This window comes from Coregonus lavaretus (assembly GCF_964263955.1).
Source record: "Coregonus lavaretus genome assembly, chromosome: 26".
NCBI classification, from domain to species: Eukaryota; Metazoa; Chordata; class Actinopteri; order Salmoniformes; family Salmonidae; genus Coregonus; species Coregonus lavaretus.
This window is the reverse complement of record NC_140013.1, coordinates 6,947,139-6,969,075: the sequence shown is the minus strand read 5'-3', so window position 1 is coordinate 6,969,075 and position 21,937 is coordinate 6,947,139. Positions and strand designations below refer to the sequence as shown.

The 21,937-nt window shown below is 42.3% G+C and overlaps 1 protein-coding gene across 1 annotated transcript; it reads right to left on the bottom strand.

The window, feature by feature from the left end:
* Positions 1–7,978: 7,978 nt before the first annotated feature.
* On the bottom strand, positions 7,979–16,514 carry LOC311101667 (uncharacterized protein). Its single transcript, XM_084142814.1, has 5 exons — positions 16,214–16,514; positions 15,844–16,073; positions 10,471–10,799; positions 10,183–10,239; positions 7,979–10,012 (listed from the first exon to the last, which is right to left on the bottom strand). The coding sequence occupies exons 1-5, from the start codon at positions 16,292–16,294 to the stop codon at positions 9,726–9,728; spliced, it is 984 nt and encodes a 327-aa protein (XP_083998940.1). The 5' UTR covers positions 16,295–16,514; the 3' UTR covers positions 7,979–9,725.
* Between the last annotated feature and the right edge of the window lie 5,423 nt (positions 16,515–21,937).

The window sequence follows — 21,937 nt, the reverse complement described above, 5'->3', positions numbered from 1 at the left end:
CCTCATGGCTTGGTTTTTGCTCTGACGTGCACTGTCAACTGTGGGAACTTATATAGACAGGTGTGTGCCTTTCCAAATCATGTCCAATCAATAGAATTTACCACAGGTGGACTCCAATCAAGTTGGAAAAACATCTCAAGGATGATCAATGGAAACAGGATGCATCTGAGCTCAAGTTTCAGTCTCATAGCAAAGGGGGTATGAATACTTAATAAATAAGGTATTTCTGTATTTTATTTTTTTTAATACATTTGCAAACATTTCTACGCCTGTTTTCGCTTTGTCATTATAGGGTATTGTGTGTAGATTGATGAATTTAATCAATGTTAGAATAAGGCTGTAACGTAACAAAATGTGGAAAAAGGGAATGGGTCTGAATACTTTCCGAATGCACTTCAGAAAGTATTCACACCCCTTTACTTTTTCAAAATGTTGTTACAGCCTGAATTTTAAATGGATTAAATGTAGAGTTTTTTTGCCACTGGCCTACACACAATACCCTATAATGTCAAAGTGGAATTGTTTTTTTAAATAAATTTGTACTAATTAATAAAAAATGAAAAGCTGAAATGTCTTTAGTCAATAAGTGTTCATCCCCTTTGTTATGGAAGCCTAAATATGTTCAGGAGTAAAAATGTGTTTAACAAGTCGCATAATAAGTTCTCCTGAATACAAAGTGTTGTGTGGGGAAAATCCAAAACAACATATTACTGAGTACCACTCCATATTTTCAAGGATAGTGGTGACTGCATCATGTAATGGGTATGCTTCTAATTGTTAAGGACGGGGGAGTTTTTCAGGATAAAAAATGTACGGAATGGAGCTAAACACAGGAAAAATCATAGAGAAACCTGGTTGTCTGCTTTCCACCAGACACTGAGAGATTCATTCACCTTTCAGCAGGACAATGACCTAAAACACCCAAATCTACACTGGAGTTGCTTACCAAGAAGACAGTCAATGTTCCTGAGTGGCTGAGTTACAGTTTTGAGTTAAATCTACTTGAAAATCTATGGCAAGACATGAAAATGGTTGTCTAGCAATGATCAACAACCAATTTGACAGAGTTTGAAGAATTTTGAAAAGAATAATGGGCAAATGTTGCACAATCCAGGTGTGGAAAGCTCTTAAGCCAGTTGAGAACTTGTTCTCAACTGGCTTACCTGGTTAAATAAAGGTGGGAAAAATTTTTGTATCACATTAGTTGACTTGCTGCATTATGCACGGTTACGCAGAGCGCACAACAGCACTTGACTTTTGGAGGGAAAACGCAAAGTTTATACAAATATGGCAGGCTCTAGTAAGAAATATACAGTTACAGAGGCGTTAGCAATTGTAACAGATGAAAGTTGGACTCCATGTATCCCCATTGACTCTGAATCGGACGATGAGGACCTGCTTAGACCGGACAACCCAGACCCCAACGACGAGAACGAAGGTTATCGTGTCCAGGGCCCTACTCAAGCATCAGAAGAGTATGTAATCCCATTGTTATTTATTACTTCTAATACTACTATTACTAATTTATTGTATGAGTACAAAACATACATTCTAAAATATCTATTTGAGTAACTGAAGCTCAACGTAAGTTAGCGCTAGCTTAGCTTAGCTAGCTAGCTCAGCTAGCTTAGCTCGCTAGCTAGCTTAGTTTAGCTAGCTAGCTACAGTGAGGGAAAAAAGTATTTGATCCCCTGCTGATTTTGTACGTTTGTCCACTGACAAAGAAATGATCAGTCTATAAGTTTAATGGTAGGTTTATTTGAACAGTGAGAGACAGAATAACAACAAAAGAATCCAGAAAAACGCATGTCAAAAATGTTATGAATTGATTTGCATTTTAATGAGGGAAATAAGTATTTGACCCCTCTGCAAAACATGACTTAGTACTTGGTGGCAAAACCCTTGTTGGCAATCACAGAGGTCAGACGTTTCTTGTAGTTGGCCACCAGGTTTGCACACATCTCAGGAGGGATTTTGTCCCACTCCTCTTTGCAGATCTTCTCTAAGTCATTAAGGTTTCGAGGCTGACGTTTGGCAACTCGAACCTTCAGCTCCCTCCACAGATTTTCTATGGGATTAAGGTCTGGCTAGGCCACTCCAGGACCTTAATGTGCTTCTTCTTGAGCCACTCCTTTGTTGCCTTGGCCATGTGTTTTGGGTCATTGTCATGCTGGAATACCCATCCACGACCCATTTTCAATGCCCTGGCTGAGGGAAGGAGGTTCTCACCCAAGATTTGACGGTACATGGCCCCATCCATCGTCCCTTTGATGCGGTGAAGTTGTCCTGTCCCCTTAGCAGAAAAACACCCTGATATAGAAATTCAAATATATACAGGTTAAAAGTAATGACTAAATGTTCCACCCTTAAATATAGTTGTGAAATGTTCTTGTTTTAAGTGATTAGTACTTTCTAGTGACTAATTATTATACTCCGAAACTGTGTGAGATGTGTTAGAATCTACTACCTGGTAATGTGTGAGTGTTGGACCAGTAAAGATTATGACATTGTGTTACTATTTAGCAATGTGAGTAACAGTTAGGCCTGACAACAAAGGACAAGGAGAACTGTCTACAGGCAACTGAGAAACCAAGATAACTGAGGAATTTAGGGAGGAGAGAAACTGTTAGGCTTGGAAGAGTGTGTGTGTGTGTGTGTGTGTGTGTGTGTGTGTGTGTGTGTGTGTGTGTGTGTGTGTGTGTGTGTGTGTGAGTGTGTGTGTGTGTGTGTGTGTGTGAACTGATGGTCAGGAGAGCAATTATAAAGTGGAAAACTACAGCCTGCCTACAGAGGGGAGGGATTTACGTGTGCGTATAAAAATATTGTACGACCATTTTGTGGCAGAATTCTCAATGAATAAACATCTCTGACTATGCAGACCGGGACTCTGTGTGTTTCTTGATCCAAGAGCCTTACAACCTTTTGGAAGACGCACAGACACACTGAAATAGTTAGTTAAATAATTCTCATAACAGCTTGGTCCTTCTAAGCCGGAATCCAATACCTGCCTCTGTCATTCCAGGTAACTCTGAAAACCGTCAACGTGCGAATGATACATTCATAAATAGAAAGTCCTGCCCTTTGACATTAAGGGTTAAGACAGGCCAGAGGACACCTGATTAATGACAGAGACGGTGACGGAATCCAAACCAACATTGAATCTCGGCTGCAAGGATAAGGTCAGTAGTCTTTATTCATTAATTGGGGCAGTCTGGGATTGCTCAGGGTGGGTCCGTAACGATTCACGGTAATAGGCCATTACCAAAAGAAACTACCCTGCATTCAGAGAACCTGGGGTTAAAGAAAGGGAGAACCCATTCCTGTTGTATGAGACTGTCAGAAATTGTCAAGATTACATTTGAGGGGATAAATTCCTCTGTAACGGTATGAGATAATTCTGGGGGACTAGTCAAGACTACCCATACAGGGAGGGGTGATTTTTAACAGTACCAACCATGGGGGGCAAATCCTCACAAGAGGTCCCAGAATTAACTGAGACGAGAAATACATGGAAATGCGAGACAAACGAAATATTTATTATGGACCTAATTGGAGAAAGAAAATGGCTTTACTGGGCGACTTGATGTAATTAAACTGGAATCCATGATTAAACAAATGCATGTAAATTGTGGTACTGATCTAAATTAAACAGAAACGAGAGTAATTAAACTAGAGTCCATGATTAAACAAATGTATGTAAATTGTGGTAATGATCTAAAGAAACAGAAAAGAGAGGAACAGGAGGATTCAGAGCTAAGCTCAGGAGGGAGTCAGTATGAGTCAGGAGATGAGAGAGAGTAGGAGGGGGCCAGTACCCACTGATAGCCTTACCTAATCTATTGGCAGGGGATGAAGGGGCCCCAGCAACCTTAGATGTTAGAGGGCAGTGGGTTTCAGGGGATGCCCAGAGGGCACTTTTGCCATGGGCCGATCACGGAGAGTATGTTGGGAAAATAACTGAATTGTGTAATAGCCTCAGAGAACATTACCATCGTCATGCAGACTTCTCTAAAGTACATGAGTGTAAACAAGAGGATAGTGAGACTGTCAGCCAGTACTTAGAGAGGCAAAGATGTGTTTAACGCAAACAGTGGCATACCCGAGCCAGACCAGAGACAGGGGAATGATACGCCCTACCATCAGCAATTAAAAATATAGCGTTCCTCAGTGGAATGAGACCAGAGATAAGCAGGACCATTAAAAATACTTTGATAGGGTGGAGAACGGCACAGCAACACTGATTGAGGTTAAAAGGTATGCAGTTTAACCAAGAGCAGATTGGGAGAGAAAAAGAGGAGTAAGAGAGACCTTAAGGGAGTGCCAACTCTCGGGGAGTTAGTGAGGCCAGAAACAAAGGGGCGGTGTCCTGGAAATCACAGTCTGTTTTGCTTTTTTTCAGTTCTGCTGGGAGTATATTTGATGATCGGGATTTGTGTTGAATGAGAGGCTAGAGACTTCATAAAATAATAATTGGAATAATAATTATATATTAACTTGCTCACCCAAACGTAGACATACGTCATGGGTGAGACAATTAATATTGTACAAAGCCAATTTAGGGTTTCCATTAAGGAACGTCAATCACTACATTGGATATTAATACTATGGAGATAAATTCAATATATGCTGGTCAACTACGGAATGTGTTTGGTGTTAATTGTAGCCTATTTAGAAAGGACAGTTACCTATCTGCTGTATTCTAAACAATGACAGATTGGGGGTTTCATAAGAGGTGGCTATAATTTTAGTTGATAACAGAGGTAATTAGATTTGAGAAATGTTGAAAAGTAATGTTAGATGGAAAGTCAGCAATAGAGGATAGAGATTGTACAGGGTTTCCTATGTGAAAAAAGTAATAGAAATTGGGTGATGAGAAATGTTGAATTGCATTGTTTAAGCAAGAATGGCATTAAATTCATGCTTTCTAGTTATGTGTATGCAAATATGTTATTCGTTTTTGGTGGTGTGTGGATAGAATTTACTAATGCCAGGATTTAGTAAACGAAGCAGAGAGATGTAGTGAGAGCAGTGGAAGGGATACCCCACCCTAAGACGGGGGTACACCAGTTCAGAAGAGATATGGAAGGGCTGACCGCCAGCTTTAAGCTGAATACAGGGGAACTAGAGAGGGCAGTCAGACAGAAAGTGTTGAAGGACTGGGCGGCAGTAAGGGGAAACTGGGTTCCTGGAGATGGGAACGCGCCGGTGTTAGAGTGGGAAGAAGGAAGAAGAAGGAGGGGCTTATGGAGATAAATTGGCACAACTCTGTGATAATCTGAGAGAATATTATCACAGACATGCCGACTTCTCCAAATTCCATGAGTGTAAACAGGGAGACAGTGAGACTATTAGTCAATACCTAAGAGAGAAGAGAGGTTACGGTAGCAAAGACAGACAAGAAGGAAACGGTAATAGTGGAGACAGGAGTGAGTGGAAGTGTTACAATTGTGACAAAACGGGACATTTTGCTAGAGAATGTGAGGAACCGTGTAGTTACTGTGCAAGGAAAGGGCACCAGTTAAGAAACTGTAGGCAGAAGGGTAAGAGAGAAATCAGGGGTCCTCATGACCTGGCTATTTTGGTTTGTTGTTTTTTAATTGGGGTTTTCAAATAAAAAACAACACACCTAGTATGATGTTTATAAAGCCTTGTTATTTTGATTTTAGGGGGTTTTCAACAGGTCAAAGGTGATAAGTCTTAAAGGAGCACACACAGTGAATTTTATGGAGTTTTTCGGTTTTGACTGAGTTTAGGATATATATGATTTCTTATGAGAATAAATGTCATGAGGACTTAATGAAAACTTGGGATAAGTAACATTTATGAAATATTTAGAATGATGGTAATGTTTAGTATACTATGGGATGGAACTTTTTTATGATTTCAATTGCCTCTGAACTCTGTTTTGACTTTCTGGTGTTAATTAATCATCCACACTGGTAATTCTAAAGGCATGAGAGGAGGACTTTAAGATAGTTTATTTTACCACGTTGAGGGTAATTTATAATACTGTGAAAAGTGTGAAGAAGATTATAATTTGGTAATAATACATATGATTTGAACCATAAAATAACAGAAGAGAGAGAGAGAGAGAGCTTTCCCTGAATGAGGGATACCTGTTGCTAGTCAATTGTACTAATCTTGGATTACTTTTACGGGATAGAAGTAAGTTGAGGTATTATCAAATGTTGTCATTTAAATTTCATTTTTATTATGCTTTAATAAACAACAAGTTGGTATTTGAAACTAAATTAATGCAATGAACTGCAGTAATCAGAGGAAGGCACAATCTAATGTGAAACAGCTATTACCTAGATCATTTATTAAGTAATGAGATCAGGAAGATAGGAGCAATAAAGAAGCAAGGGACAGTCTCAAAAATAAATAAGGGATGGCAATTGGATGATAAATTACCAATATTACCTAAGTGATTGTTTAGGTAGGTGGTAATATTGACACGTGGGCAGTGACATGTGTCAAGAGGGGGGATGATGGTAGATGGTAGGATTAAAGATAAATAGACGAAGTAAAGATTAAATACTTAAAAGTTTTTTTTTTTAGATACAGTCTAGAAAGAGAATACTAATGTGAATGGTATGATTAGAGAGGGGTTAAGGAAAACACACAGCAGAGCAGGAAGAAATGGGGTACAATGTCTACCGATAGTATTAACTACAATCAGGAGAACTCCAGATAAAGAAGGGTTATTGCCATTGGAGAAGGGATTTGGTAGACCATACAGAATGCCCGAGTTAGGAGGACCGGAGCAGGCAGAAATAGAAATTGAGAGCACCCTAGCAGAACACATGAGAAGGTAGTTTATTAACCACACCTGTATGTCAGAGGTTTTGTGCCCCACATGTGAACTAAAGGAGAAGGTGACCCACTCTATCTAACCAGGTGACTGGGTGTGGATCCAATCCTTAAAGAAGAAAAACTGGAAGCAGCCCCGTTGGGAAGGTCCATATCAGGTCCTGTTGGTGACGGCCTTCGCTGTAAGAATTGCGGAAAGATCCACCTGGGTGCATGTCACACACTGTAAAAAGGTAAACCCAGCTACACCTGACGAACAAACACAGAGTTAGGAGAAAGAACCGTTCACCACTAGGGCTCGGGGGTTGGCTCCTTAACGAAGATTCCCTTACCCTGTCTGATCATCCCTGCAAACTTCAGATGGGCATGTATTTGTGCTTTCTTGAGCAGGGGGACCTTGCGGGCGCTGCAGGATTTCAGTGCTTCACGGCGTAGTGTGTTACCAATTGTTTTTTTGGTGACTATGGTCCCAGCTGCCTTGAGATCATTGACAAGATCCTCCCGTGTAGTTCTGGGCTGATTCCTCACTGTTCTCATGATCATTGCAACTCCATGAGGTGAGATCTTGCATGGAGCCCCAGGCTGAGGGAGATTGACAGTGCTTTTGTGTTTCTTCCATTTGCGAATAATCACACCAACTGTTGTCACCTTCTCACCAAGCTGTTTGGCGATGGTCTTGTAGCCCATTCCAGCCTTGTGTAGGTCTACAATCTTGTCGCTGACATCCTTGGAGAGCTCTTTGGTCTAGGCCATGGTGGAGAGTTTGGAATCTGATTGATTGATTGCTTCTGTGGACAGGTGTTTTATATACAGGTAACAAGCTGAGATTAGGAGCACTCCCTTTAAGAGTGTGCTCCTAATCTCAGCTCGTTACCTGTATAAAAGACACCTGGGAGCCAGAAATCTTTCTGATTGAGAGGGGGTCAAATACTTATTTCCCTCATTAAAATGCAAATCAATGTAGACATACATGCGTCTTTCTGGATTTTTTTGTTGTTATTCTGTCTCTCACTGTTCAAATAAACCTACCATTAAAATTATAGACTGATCATATCTTTGTCAGTGGGCAAACGTACAAAATCAGCAGGGGATCAAATACTTTTTTCCCTCACTGTAGCTTAGCTTAGCTAGTCCTGCAAGGATCACAATCGAGTCTGTGTTTATTGTATGATAACACTTTTATTGGCTAAATAGAGGCCCACACGCAAGTTTACTTACAATAGAATGCTATGTGTATTATTTCTTGTCACTGAATTATCACTTTAGTCAACACCTATAGAGGTCTGGGAGAACATTGGAAACAACATCAAAACAGTTGTATTTTGATGGAATGTACACATATAGTGATATGTTAGTGAAATTAAATGACTTTTGCTGTCTGGTACCTGATAAAAGTCAAATGGCACTGATGGTGCCCAAATCTACCCAAATGTCTCCATTTGGTAATCCGCCTAAACATACTTCAACTAAACCCTCTACAACTTTGGTTTACTTTACCTTATTGGCATCAAACTTCACATAAGTACTCATCAGATATTGGGCTATGGTCCCATAGTGTTTAGGGGCTGCAGCTGCATAAATCCAATAAAGCATTCCCTATAAAACCTGAAGTTACTTTCAGGCGGAATCAAAACCTTCCAATTTATGCTGTGTTCTAGCTTCATGTACTCTAACACAGTAATACCCACATTCATTATTTCACTTCAAGATACATCTCACGTGTGTTACCTTTCTTTTGCTACCAAAAGAAAGGTAACAGCCCTTGTCGTTTTGGAGATATACTCTATTCAATTTGGGCATGCATTTTCGAGGCAGGCACTTTAGCCAGGTGCCTAGAGATGAAGAGGTTAAGAAGGAAAGAAATTCCACAAATTAACCTTTAAGAAAGCTGGTTGAGAGAATGCCAAGAGTGTGCAAAGCTGTCATCAAGGCAAAGGGTGGCTATTTGAAGAATCTCAAATATAAAATATATTTTGATTTGTTTAACGCTTTTTTGGTTACTACATGATTCCATATGTGTTATTTCATAGTTTTGATGTCTTCACTATTATTCTACAATGTAGAAAATTGTAAAAATAAAGAAAAACCTTTGAATGAGTAGGTGTGTCCAAACTTTGGACTGGTACTGTATGCACAAGTCAAAAGTTTGGACACCATCACTCTCCTCCTTGGTCAAATAGCCCTTACACAGCCAGGAGGTGTTTTGGGTCATTGTCTTGTTGAAAAACAAATTATTGCCCCACTAAGCGCAAACCAGATGGGATGGCGTATCGCTGCAGAATGCTGTGGTAGCCATGCTGGTTAAGTGTGCCTTGAATTCTAATTAAATCACAGACAGTGTCACCAGCAAAGCACCCCCACACCTCCTCCTCCATGCTTGTACGACAGTTGAACTAAGCCCATGAGACAAATTATATTTTAAAGAATCAATATCAAATCAAATCAAATCAAATTGTATTGGTCACATGCGCCGAATACAACAGGTGCAGACATTACAGTGAAATGCTTACTTACAGCCCTTAACCAACAATGCATTTATTTTTAACAAAAAAAAACGCACGTTTACTTACACCCCCACACCTCCTCCTCCATGCTTGTACGACAGTTGAACTAAGCCCATGAGACAAATTATATTTTTAAGAATCAATAGGTATATACAAAAATGGATGCACCAATTGCAGATTGCTCCTTTAAAGCAACAAAACATGTAGTCAGTCTTATATGATAATATTACAGAAAACCACTACCCAGACAGACAAAATATGGCTTTCTTGAGCTATGGCTCATGAGACATCATAAAGATGCTAGTTTTAAGCTTATCGTCAGTTAACATACCAGATTTCTCTACAATAGCCTATGGAAATACCCAGAATTCATATTCTGTTGAAAGGGTTGGCCTTCTTTCCTCTGGGCTAGATAACGGTTGAGCACCTGGAAAGGATGGAATGGAGAGGGGAGGAATGATCGCTGAGATCAGAGATGAATCTTATGGGGTCTGAGTAAGGTCTTGTTTTCACCCAGATGTAAGTGTTGCCTGGCACCAGTTCAGGGGAGCTGCAGTGGTCGGTTAATGTGACGTAGTGAGGGGAAGGCAGGGCGCTGACTTTGCCATGCGAGGCCAGCAAAGACATGGCGTTTACCATCACGATGGATCGCTCCTTCATCTTTATAGACACACTCTCCACTGTCCCCAGCAGAACTGGACACACACACACACACACACACACACACACTTCAGATCAGCGTTGTGAAGCAACTGTACATCAGTGTCAAAATGAGAGTACATTCAAGTGTTTCCCACTGTTCTTACTAAAAATCAAATTATTGAGTAATGTTTCCTTTAATTCTGTGCTTTAAACGAGGTCTTACCTTCGTTGTAACACAGAACATCCGTCTTCAAATCCCCCAGTGGTAGAAGCCTGGTTTCTGAGGATAATGAACAACAGTCTAATCAAATGGGCTAAGACAAAGACAGACTCCAGGCAGGGACCCATCAAAAGACACCCCCTTTATCTTATATGAACTAGATATAGAATTCAATTTTCATATCACTCGTCTGACTTGTAGGTTGGTCTTTCGGAGACCTTTCAGAGATAAACAGACGCAACTCAAACTGTGACATAAATCATAGATCAATTGTATCCTGTTCCCACTGACCTGGAATCATGTTCTTGTTGGTGGTGTGTGGTTCAGACCTTGGGTGCAGGACACCCGCGCAGCAAGACCACAGGGAGGCATTGGGGTAGCGGTGCCCACAGCAGGTGAACCCTGACTGGGTAGGGTAGAGCAGGTCTAGCCCCGGGGCGGAGCAACAGGTCTGGTTGTAGCCAGCCTCCATCAGGACAGTCCCACAGCACTGGGCCTCCTCTGAGAGCCTGCCCTGAACCTGCAGGTTGTACAGAGTCCCCGCACAGCACTTCATCTGGACACTGCTGGGGTTGTAGGCCTTCTCTCCGCAGCAGGAAATGTTTCCCAACCTCTGGTGTCTGTGCAGAGAAAAAATATTTGACCTCCCAATAGAAAGAGAGCTGTCATGTTGGGTGAACTCAGAGCCATATGTACTGATTATTTATAATTTAATGGATTTTACCCATTATACTTCAAAGAATATAGCACTCAAGGAAACGCAATCTGGAGAGTCTAGCTATAAGAATTATTCGTTTTAGCCCATTGATTGCTTGTTTCATGGCCAAAGTATTGAGTAATGGCATCGGTATAAATTCCGACTGCCATGCAACTTCCTGGGGACCTAACTAGGGGTCGCGACCCACAGTTTGAATGGCAGGGTTAGAGACTTTAACATTGGAGCATTGTTTGTTAATGATGTATTCGACCACGTTTCCACAGACTTTAAATCAGCGTGTGAAGCCGCTGTACAGAGTCAAAACATAAGTAGATTCAAGTGCTTTAAAAAGAAAAAGTCCTTGCTGTCTGTGTTACGTATGCTGTCAGACATGGTAAATTTTTCTGTATTCCCAATAAAACAGTGGGGGAAAAAAGTATTTAGTCAGCCACCAATTGTGCAAGTTCTCCCACTTAAAAAGATGAGAGAGGCCTGTAATTTTCATCATAGGTACACGTCAACTATGACAGACAAATTGAGAAAAAAATATCCAGAAAATCACATTGTAGGATTTTTAATGAATTTATTTGCAAATTATGGTGGAAAGTAAGTATTAGGTCACCTACAAACAAGCAAGATTTCTGGCTCTCACAGACCTGTAACTTCTTCTTTAAGAGGCTCCTCTGTCCTCCACTCGTTACCTGTATTAATGGCCCCTGTTTGAACTTGTTATCAGTATAAAAGACACCTGTCCACAACCTCAAACAGTCACACTCCAAACTTCACTATGGCCAAGACCAAAGAGCTATCAAAGGACACCAGAAACAAAATTGTAGACCTGCACCAGGCTGGGAAGACTGAATCTGCAATAGGTAAGCAGCTTGGTTTGAAGAAATCAACTGTGGGAGCAATTATTAGGAAATGGAAGACATACAAGACCACTGATAATCTCCCTCGATCTGGGGCTCCCACAGTGGGGCTCCCACAGTGGGGTCAAAATGATCACAAGAACGGTGTGCAAAAATCCCAGAACCACACGGGGGGACCTAGTGAATGACCTGCAGAGAGCTGGGACCAAAGTAACAAAGCCTACCATCAGTAACACACTACGCCGCCAGGGACTCAAATCCTGCAGTGCAGGACGTGTCCTCCTGCTTAAGCCAGTACATATCCAGGCCCATCTGAAGTTTGCTAGAGTGCATTTGGATGATCCAGAAGAGGATTGGGAGAATGTCAGATATACGGTCAGATGAAACCAAAATATAACTTTTTGGTAAAAACTCAACTCGTCGTGTTTGGAGGACAAAAAATGCTGAGTTGCATCCAAAGAACACCATACCTACTGTGAAGCATGGGGGTGGAAACATCATGCTTTGGGGCTGTTTTTCTGCAAAGGGACCAGGACGACTGATCCGTGTGAAGGAAAGAATGAATGGGGCCATGTATCGTGAGATTTTGAGTGAAAACCTCCTTCCATCAGCAAGGGCATTGAAGATGAAACGTGGCTGGGTCTTTCAGCATGACAATGATCCCAAACACACCGCCCGGGTAACGAAGGAGTGGCTTCGTAAGAAGCATTTCAAGGTCCTGGAGTGGCCTAGCCAGTCTCCAGATCTCAACCCCATAGAAAATCTTTGGAGGGAGTTGAAAGTCCGTGTTGCCCAGCGACAGCCCCAAAACATCACTGCTCTAGAGGAGATCTGCATGGAGGAATGGGCCAAAATACCAGCAACAGTGTGTGAAAACCTTGTGAAGACTTACAGAAAACGTTTGACCTGTGTCATTGCCAACAAAGGGTATATAACAAAGTATTGAGAAACTTTTGTTATTGACCAAATACTTATTTTCCACCATAATTTGCAAATAAAATCATAAAAAATCCTACAATGTGATTTTCTGGATTTTTTTTCCTCATTTTGTCTGTCAGAGTTGACGTGTACCTATGATGAAAATTACAGGCCTCTCTCATCTTTTTAAGTGGGAGAACTTGCACAATTGGTGGCTGACTAAATACTTTTTTTCCCCACTGTACCTGGAACATACTGTCACGGTTTCGGCCGAGGCTGCCTCTCTTCCTTGTTCGGGCAGGCTTCGGCGTTCGTTGTCTCCGGAATACTAGCTGCCACCGTTGTATGTTTCATGTTCGTTTGCTTTTGTCTGTTTGTTGTGACACCTGTTCTCGTTTAGCGTAATTAGTGTCCTATAAGTTTCTCGTTGTGTTTGTCTAGTGTTGTGTGTTATTGATTTTGGTCTGTCGTGTGTTGGGCTTATTTAGCTATTTTGCTCGGTTGAGCTTCCCTCCACTGCGTTGGAGTGTTTACGCAACTGTTTAGTGCGCTTTTGTTTGTTCGCCTTCGTGCGTAATTTCGCCTTCGGGCAAGTCGTGTCGTATTTTCCTTGTTGGAGATTGACTAAAGTCTGTTGGACTATACTTCGGTGTCCTGCGTTTGATTCCACCACTACACCCACCTACAGCACTCGTGACACATACATTAGTAACATTCCTCAAATCACAAACAAGAATCAACCAGCTTCCTCCTAGAGTCAGACACCAGACGTCAAGCACAAGTCACACATTAGGGCAAAGTACACCAAAACAACTACCCACTGTCTGACCCCTTCCCTAGAGACCAAAAAGCAAACATACAACCTCTCTTAAGAGATCTCTGGCTGTCTAAATGTCTCAGAACCGTAGGAGACTCTTAGACCTTTGGCTGCATCGGTAGACGCCCTGTTGAAACATGTCTGGGAGGCTAACATACAGTAGTCTGTATGACACTGTGCATTCCATTAAGCAGTGGCCACCCACATAATTCTCCCACATCTTGAGGTAGTGGGTATGTTATTTTTAAATCACAAATACATCAATGTCTCTCAGACATAAACATGCACACCCAGTCTCAGACAGTGGGTGAGAAAATACTTTTCACAGTTAGTTTTTTAAAAACTCAGCAAAAAAAGAAACGTCCACTTACTGTCAACTGCGTTTATTTTCAGCAAACTTAACATGTGCAAATATCTGTATGAACATAACAAGATTCAACAACTGAGACATGAACTGAACAAGTTCCACAGACATGTGACTAACAGAAATTGAATAATGTGTCCCTGAACAAAGGGGAGGATCAAAATCAAAAGTAACAGTCAGTATCTGGTGTGGCCACCAGCGCCATTAAGTACTGCAGTGCATCTCCTCCTCATGGACTGCACCAGATTTGCCAGTTCTTGCTGTGAGATGTTACCCCACTCTTCCACCAAGGCACCTGCAGGTTCCCGGACATTTCTGGGGGGAATGGCCCTAGCCCTAGCCCTCACCCTCCAATCTAACAGGTCCCAGACGTGCTCAATGGGATTGAGATCCGGGCTCTTCGCTGGCCATGGCAGAACACTGACATTCCTGTCTTGCAGGAAATCACGCACAGAACGAGCAGTGTGGCTTGTGGCATTGTCATGCTGGAGGGTCATGTCAGGATGAGCCTGCAGGAAGGGTACCACATGAGGGAGGAGGATGTCTTCCCTGTAACGCACAGCGTTGAGATTGCCTGCAATGACAACAAGCTCAGTCCGATGATGCTGTGACACACCGCCACAGACCATGACGGACCCTCCACCTCCAAATCAACCCCGCTCCAGAGTACAGGCCTCGGTGTAACTCTCATTCCTTCAACGATAAACGCGAATCCGACCATCCCCCCTCGTGAGACAAAACCGTGACTCATCAGTGAAGAGCACTTTTTGCCAGTCCTGTCTGGTCCAGCGACGGTGGGTTTGTGCCCATAGGCAACGTTGTTGCCGGAGATGTCTGGTGAGGACCTGCCTTACAACTGTCACATCTCCTCCCGTTGCTCCCCTCCGGCACTCTGATTCGCTGGTCCACTGAGCCACCAGTCTGAGCGCACCACCTCGGCAACACCGGAATGGAAACCCAACACACCCTAATCACCTGCAGCGCACCTGCACCTCATCATCTCATCACCACCCCTATATAGCCCTGGACTGTTCAGTGTTGTGTTGTGTGTGATTGATAGTGTTGTGACGTGTACTTGCTCTTTGTTGTGCTCTTGCTCAGTGTAAAGTAAACCTTTACATTGTTGATTCCTGCGTCTGCGTCCTGCCTCTTCGTATCCTCAGTACAACAACAGGCCTACAAGCCCTCAGTCCAGCCTCTCTCAGCCTATTGCGGACAGTCTGAGCACTGATGGAGGGATTTTGCGTTCCTGGTGTAACTCGGGTTGTTGTTGTTGACATCCTGTACCTGTCCCGCAGGTGTGATGTTCGGATGTACCGATCCTGTGCAGGTGTTGTTACACGTGGTCTGCCACTGCGAGGACAATCAGCTGTCCGTCCTGTCTTCCTGTAGCGCTGTCTTAGGTATCTCACAGTACGGACATTGCAATTTATTGCCCTGGACACATCTGCAGTCCTCATGCCTCCATGCAGCATGCCTAAGGCATGACAAGGCAGAGGGGCAGTGGCTGATGGCTGCCTGGGCATGTCCACACAGAGGTGGGCCTGTACAGACACATCTCTGGGGCCCACTGCTGCTCCGAGATCCCCTGCCGGTTAGCCTGGAGTTTCAAGACCACCAGTTAACGTGTGCCGCCACGAGGAGGCCTGACAGGAGTCTTGGTCATGGAGAGGCTTTGTACTGACAAGGGGAGACTTCTGCATGAAGCTGCTCCCCAATTCACCACAAGGGCTAGCCGGCGGCAATGAGCTGTAAAGTGAGAGTATGCAAGCACGTGGTAAGCAACTTACCTCTACCTAGGCACTACTGCACCGACACACACACACACACATTTTAAGACATTGCATCAACACTTAGACAGGGAGGCTTGATACAGTCTGCTGAAAATGAAGTGATCTAATCATTGGCCCTTAGGCACTCTGAACTGTGCTTGCAGACAGTGATAACCCCACGTCTTTGGGATAAACTACCTACAGTTTCCACCTACAGAGCAACTCACTTGTGTCCGTTGCAGCAGATTTCATCCTGAGGGTCGTATGTCTCCTCTCCACAGCAGTGTTTGCCTGGATCGTTGAGATGAACGTGTGACCCACACACCATTTCACGGGATGGCAGATACAAGTTGCCACCTGGGGAGCACTGGTACCCATCCTCCACCACATGGTGCAAGGACTGGTTACAGCACAGCACCCCTAGGTCCTCTACACCATACGGAGTTGTACCGCAGCACTGGGAGAGACACACAGCAGTCAGCAGGGTATCCACACACACACAGATAACTTCATGCACTCACAAACCGTAGCATGCAAATACACAACATTCACACACAATCACAGTCCACATGCTAGAAAATAGTCTAACTTTCTTACCAGTAAACCTGTGCACACATCCTCTACCGACAGAGTGCCAAGCGATAGAAAAGAGACCCGATGAGAACTATCGTTATCCATTGTCTGATTAACGCTCACACAGATGAGGAGCCTCTCTAACTGGTTACAGGGTGGGGCTTACAGAACTAACTGTGCAGCCGAAAAGGACACAGTACAGCATATAGCCCAAGTAAAGCAAACACCAATATAAATAGTAATTGTTACTTGCAAAACATGGGGCAGATTTTCTCCCTGATAGACTTTTAGATGAAGCAGCAGTCTAGAACATTCTGAGTGGACTGAAATGGGTCTGTGGACAACGTACAGTTTCAGGCTTGACTATTTTTTACAAATACATTCCTGTACTGTACAGCCCTGTGCTGTACAGCATTGTCTTTATGCCTTGACAAACAACTACTCCGCAAGCGGATGGATGATTTAGCTGTTTTACTTCAATTTGACTGAGATGAGGAGGACAACTTTATGTAGCGGAGGAGGTTCAGTGAACTAAGGTTTAGCTGTAGGCTTAAGCTCTGTGGGCTAATGGACTCACCAGGTTTTTTCCAATCACCCTATTGGACAGCTGCCCGGCACAGCAGATGTTAATGTCTGGATTGTAAACCTGAGAGCCACAGCTAGCACCATTGTAGGGACCTGGTTAGAGAGATGGGAAGGAGGGAGGACAGAGATAGTGATGACCCACATGGAAAAAATACTACAGTTTACTATAGAACACTACAGCGCAATATACTATACTACACACTATAGTATCCCTCAATCATGTGTAGTACTTACTATACAATGTTGTAGTATAGAATACTACAGTAAATACTAGTATTATCTGCACCACAGTTGTAAATAATACAGTAATGTCCGCACACACAGTCTACCCAAAACAATCTTTTTTAACTACAGTATTTAACGAGCATATATCCTGCCCATTCCCCTCCCCCATATCGCAATTTGTGCCACCCATAAGTGACAAATCACCATATTGTGTTCCTTACAGGTTATAGAAAATAGCAGAAGCACTGAACTATCTGTTCAAAGCACAGTCTTACCTACCTACAGATTAGGGAAAATGTGCTATTTTAGTATTTCTTCAGTAGGTTTCCTGAAGGAGAAAGCCTCCACTTCTATGTCAAAGATAATACAACAAAAACAGTATAGTAAATACTACAGTAATGTCTGCAAAAACACTACAGGAATACTACAGTAGAGTACAGTCTGCAAAAACACTACATGAATTACTATAGTATAAACACTACAGTTATTTTACTACAGTATTTATACTATAGTTAACTGTAAATACTACAGTATACAGTATACTACAGTAGACCACCCATACACAAGAAGAAAATGTATGCACGCATGACTGTAAGTCGCTTTGGATAAAAGCGTCTGCTAAATGGCATATTATATTATTATTATATTATATATATTTTATATTTATATTATATATCAAAAACACGACAGTGAATACTATAGTATTTATACCATAGTATACTATAGTATTTTTTCTTGTGGGGAATATCAGATCAAGAATGGTAAATAATTTGCCTAACCTGGAGCGCACTGCAAAATCAGCATCCATGCAATACAGTACTATGACTGCTGAACAAAACTGGTCATCTGTTAGAAAAATGAATGCTCTTTCACCTACATATTTGGTGCATTACGGCCTTGTAAAGAAGTATTCAAGGAATCCCAAAAACATTCCTCTTTCCACAAACATTTTCCATTAACCAACGCAAACATCAGCATCACTGCTGCTGCCAGAAAGCTGTGAAACCATGTACTGTTGCCCAGGAGGCTAAATGAAAGAGGTACTATATGAATCGCCAATTGAGGTGATACCATTTATGATCCACGTGGATGTAGAGAAATTGTGCGGGTCGACTGATGAATGGGAGTAATGACATAAGCACACTTTTCAGAGACAGAAGTGAAGCTAAAAAAGAAGTGAGGCTAAATTGTGTACTCATGTCTTTGTCAGTGGGCAAACATACAAAATCAGCAGGGGATCAAATACTTTTTTCCCTCACTGTATGTTTCTTTGCATGAGTCTCAATCCACCGCATCTGCCTGCGGCCATCCGCAGCTGCGGTGGAAAGTGTCAGAGCTACAGCGCTATTTAACAGAGCATGAGACATCCCGAAAAATCGGTCTTCTCACGAAAACGTCTGTAGCGTCCCCCACAAGTGTCACAGGACTTATCTGAAGCTAACCCATACAAATGAATGGAAGTATGGAGGTAGTTTTGTGGCAACAAAAATAATGGGTTAAATATGTCCAAAACTAAATAAATAAAATGTCCTAAGCTTACTTATATCTCCTAGCTATAGGTCCGAGTTGGATCTCCGTCAGGTCATACACCACTGTGAAACACACCTACTTAAATAACCTCTAGAGGCATGAACATCCGGTCAATTGAATACATATAATACATGAATCTCACAATAAATATTACACAGTAGACATATGGAAAAACAGAAATACATTTGGTTTTTTATCCATGTCAAGCAGGCTAATATACAGTGCATTCGGAAAGTATTCAGACCCCTTAGCTTTTTCCACATTTTGTTACGTTACAGCCTTATTAAAAATATAGCCTTTGCTATGAGACTCGAAATTGAGCTCAGGTGCATCTTGTTTCCATTGATCATCCCGATGGTCACTCTGATAGAGCTCCAGAGTTCCTCTGTGGAGATGTGAGAACCTTCCAGAAGGACAACCATCTCTGCAGCACTCCACCAATCAGGCCTTTACGGTAGAGTGGCCAGACGGAAGCCACTTCTCAGTAAAAGGCACCTAAAGGACTCTCAGACCATGAGAAACAAGATTCTCTGGTCTGATGAAACCAAGATTGAACTCTTTGGAATGAATGCCAAACGTCACGTCTGGATGAAACCAGGCACCGCTCATCACCTGGCCAATACCATCCCTACGGTGAAGCATGTTGGTGGCAGCATCACACTGTGGGGATGTTTTTCAGCGGCAGGGACTGGGAGACTAGTCAGGATCGAGGGAAAGATGAACGGAGTAAAGTACAGAGAGATCCTTGATGAAAACCTGCTCCAGAGCGCTCAGGACCTCAGACTAGGGTGAAGGTTCACCTTCCAACAGGACAACGACCCTAAGCACACAGCCAAGACAACGCAGTAGTGGCTTCGGGACAAGCCTCTGAATGTCCTTGAGTGGCCCAACCAGAGCCGAGACAATCAAACATCTCTGGAGAGACCTGAAAATAGCTGTGCTGTGACACTCCCCATCCAACCTGACAGACCTTGAGAGGATCTGCAGAGAAGAATGGGACAAACTCCCCAAATACTTGTAGCATCATACCCAAGAAGACTTGAGGCTGTAATTGTTGCCAAAGGTGCTTCAAGATAGTACTGAGGAAAGGGTATGAATAATAATGTAAATATGATATTTATTTTTTATAAAATATAATTTTGCTAAAAAATCTAAAAACCTGTTTTTGCTTTGTCCATTGGGGTATTGTGTGTAGATTGATGAGGGGGGAAATGAAATAGAATCCATTTTAGAATTAGGCTGTAATGTAACAAAATGTGGAAAAAGTGAAGGGGTCTGAATACTTTCCGAATGCACTGTACGTGTGCAATAGATTCAAAATGGGTATGACAAATGCGTCAATCATTTTGTATACAATTGTATCTAATATAGGGCGAATTTTAAAAAGGGCAGCCCTTGTGAGCATAACACATTTTATAGAAAAGGTTTTATGTCTAGTTTCTTGTTTGGGCCTCTTGGAGACAGTGTTGAGGGAATATATCCAAAAGGAAATTGTCAATGCTACATATTCTACTGACACATTTTAACTGACTGATCGGGAGGCTTTTCTTTAGGAGGAATAGGGTGGAAACTATCACATCTTAGAAGCATGTTTCAAACTGTGGGCTTCCTGTATAGATCGGTGATGAGTGTGTCATTTTCTTTGGTGATCTGAATGTCAAGGAAGCTGACACTAGAGTAATGAAAGTACATGGTGAAACGAAGATGATCATTTTACTTATTAAGAAACTAATGGAACGTCTCAAGAGTCCCATGAAATAATAACAATACATAATTTATATAAGGTCGATATATTTTGATCTTGACTAGAAAGGGATTTTGCTCAAGGTTGAGAATGCAATCATGTTCTAAATGTCCAATATAAAGATTGCCTTAATTGGGGGCCATCGTACTCCCCATAGCGGTTATTTTTGTTTGTTGAAAAAAGTCACTTCTATACATGAAACTGTTATGTAAGTACCAGCTCTGCTAGGTATCTGATACATGAGGAGCTAGGCCGAGAGTCTGTAGGACATTGTTCTAAAATGAAGCTCAGAGCCTCTAGGCCACCTTGGGGGGGTATAGGCAATCTTCGCTCTCCCACTACTCTCTCTTCTATCCTATCATCTCTCCCTCCTGCTAAATCCTTCTCCCTCCTGTCTCCTGATTCTGCCTCTTCGACCCTACTCTCCTCCCTTTCCGCATTCTATGACTCGCACTGTCCCCTTTCCTTGGCCATCCCCTCTTGCTCTGTGGCTGAGTGACTCACTAAGAGCTTACAGAACAGGGCTGCAGGTAGCTGAGCAAAAATGGAGGAAAACTAAAAACTTCTGGAGGACCTACACTACCAGTCAAAAGTTTGGATACACCTACTCATTCAAGGGTTTTTCTTTATTTTTACTATTTTTTTATGTTGTAGAATAATAGGGAAGATATCAAAACTATGAAATAACACATATGAATCATGTAGTAACCAAAAAAGTGTTAAACAAATGAGTGTGCAAAGCTGTCATCAAGGCAAAGGGTGGCTATTTGAAGAATCTAAAATCTAAAATGTATTTTGATTTGTTCAACACTTTTTTGGTTACTACATGATTCCATATGTGTTATATTATAGTTTTGATGTCTTCACTATTATTCTACAATGTAGAAAATAGTAAAAATCAAGAAAAACCATCCATAGCTAATTTAGGAAAGGGACAATTTAAGCTAGCTGGCTAGCCACCGGAGGACAACACAACAAGACGCAACAATTCAAGTTTTTCTGTCAGTGACGTATGCTCTCAATGGGATTTGATAAGAGTGACGCCAAATCCAAGCTGGCTTCCCTTGACAGTATTTTTTGGTGCACCAGGACCATTCACAGTTGAGCTCGCTGATTGTCAAAAATTGTATACTTTTTTCTGTCAAGGGGGGCCAGATGCTCGCTGGTTTCCCTTGCCTTCAATGCTACGGGCGGCAACAATGTCATACTCGTTTGGACCAGACAGCATCAGACAGATGGCCTACACAGCTTGGATGCTTTCTCCTGCGAGATACATTCCGCCTTTTGCGAATTGAAGGAAAATTGTCAATTTTGGGGGGGAAGTCTGGCTTCCCTTGGCACCCATGAATACACGCCTCTGATGGCTATAAATTCATCTCTGAATGTGCTACAGTGAGAAAACCACGCCCTCCTGCTGCGCTACGATGTAAGGATTGCAGGCATGTGTTTTGTCAGTGGCTGTGACGTAGGGTTTAGCCAGGAGTTGACGGACAGTCGGAAGAGTGAATGAAATGGTAGGAGGGACATCCCAGCTTCAAGTTGTTTCAGATTTCACATCCTGTCAATAAGGGATTATAGCTTTCACCTGCTCAGTCTGTCATGGAAAGAGCAAGTGTTGCTAATGTTTTGTACACTCAGTGTACATACACACCAAAGGAGGCTGG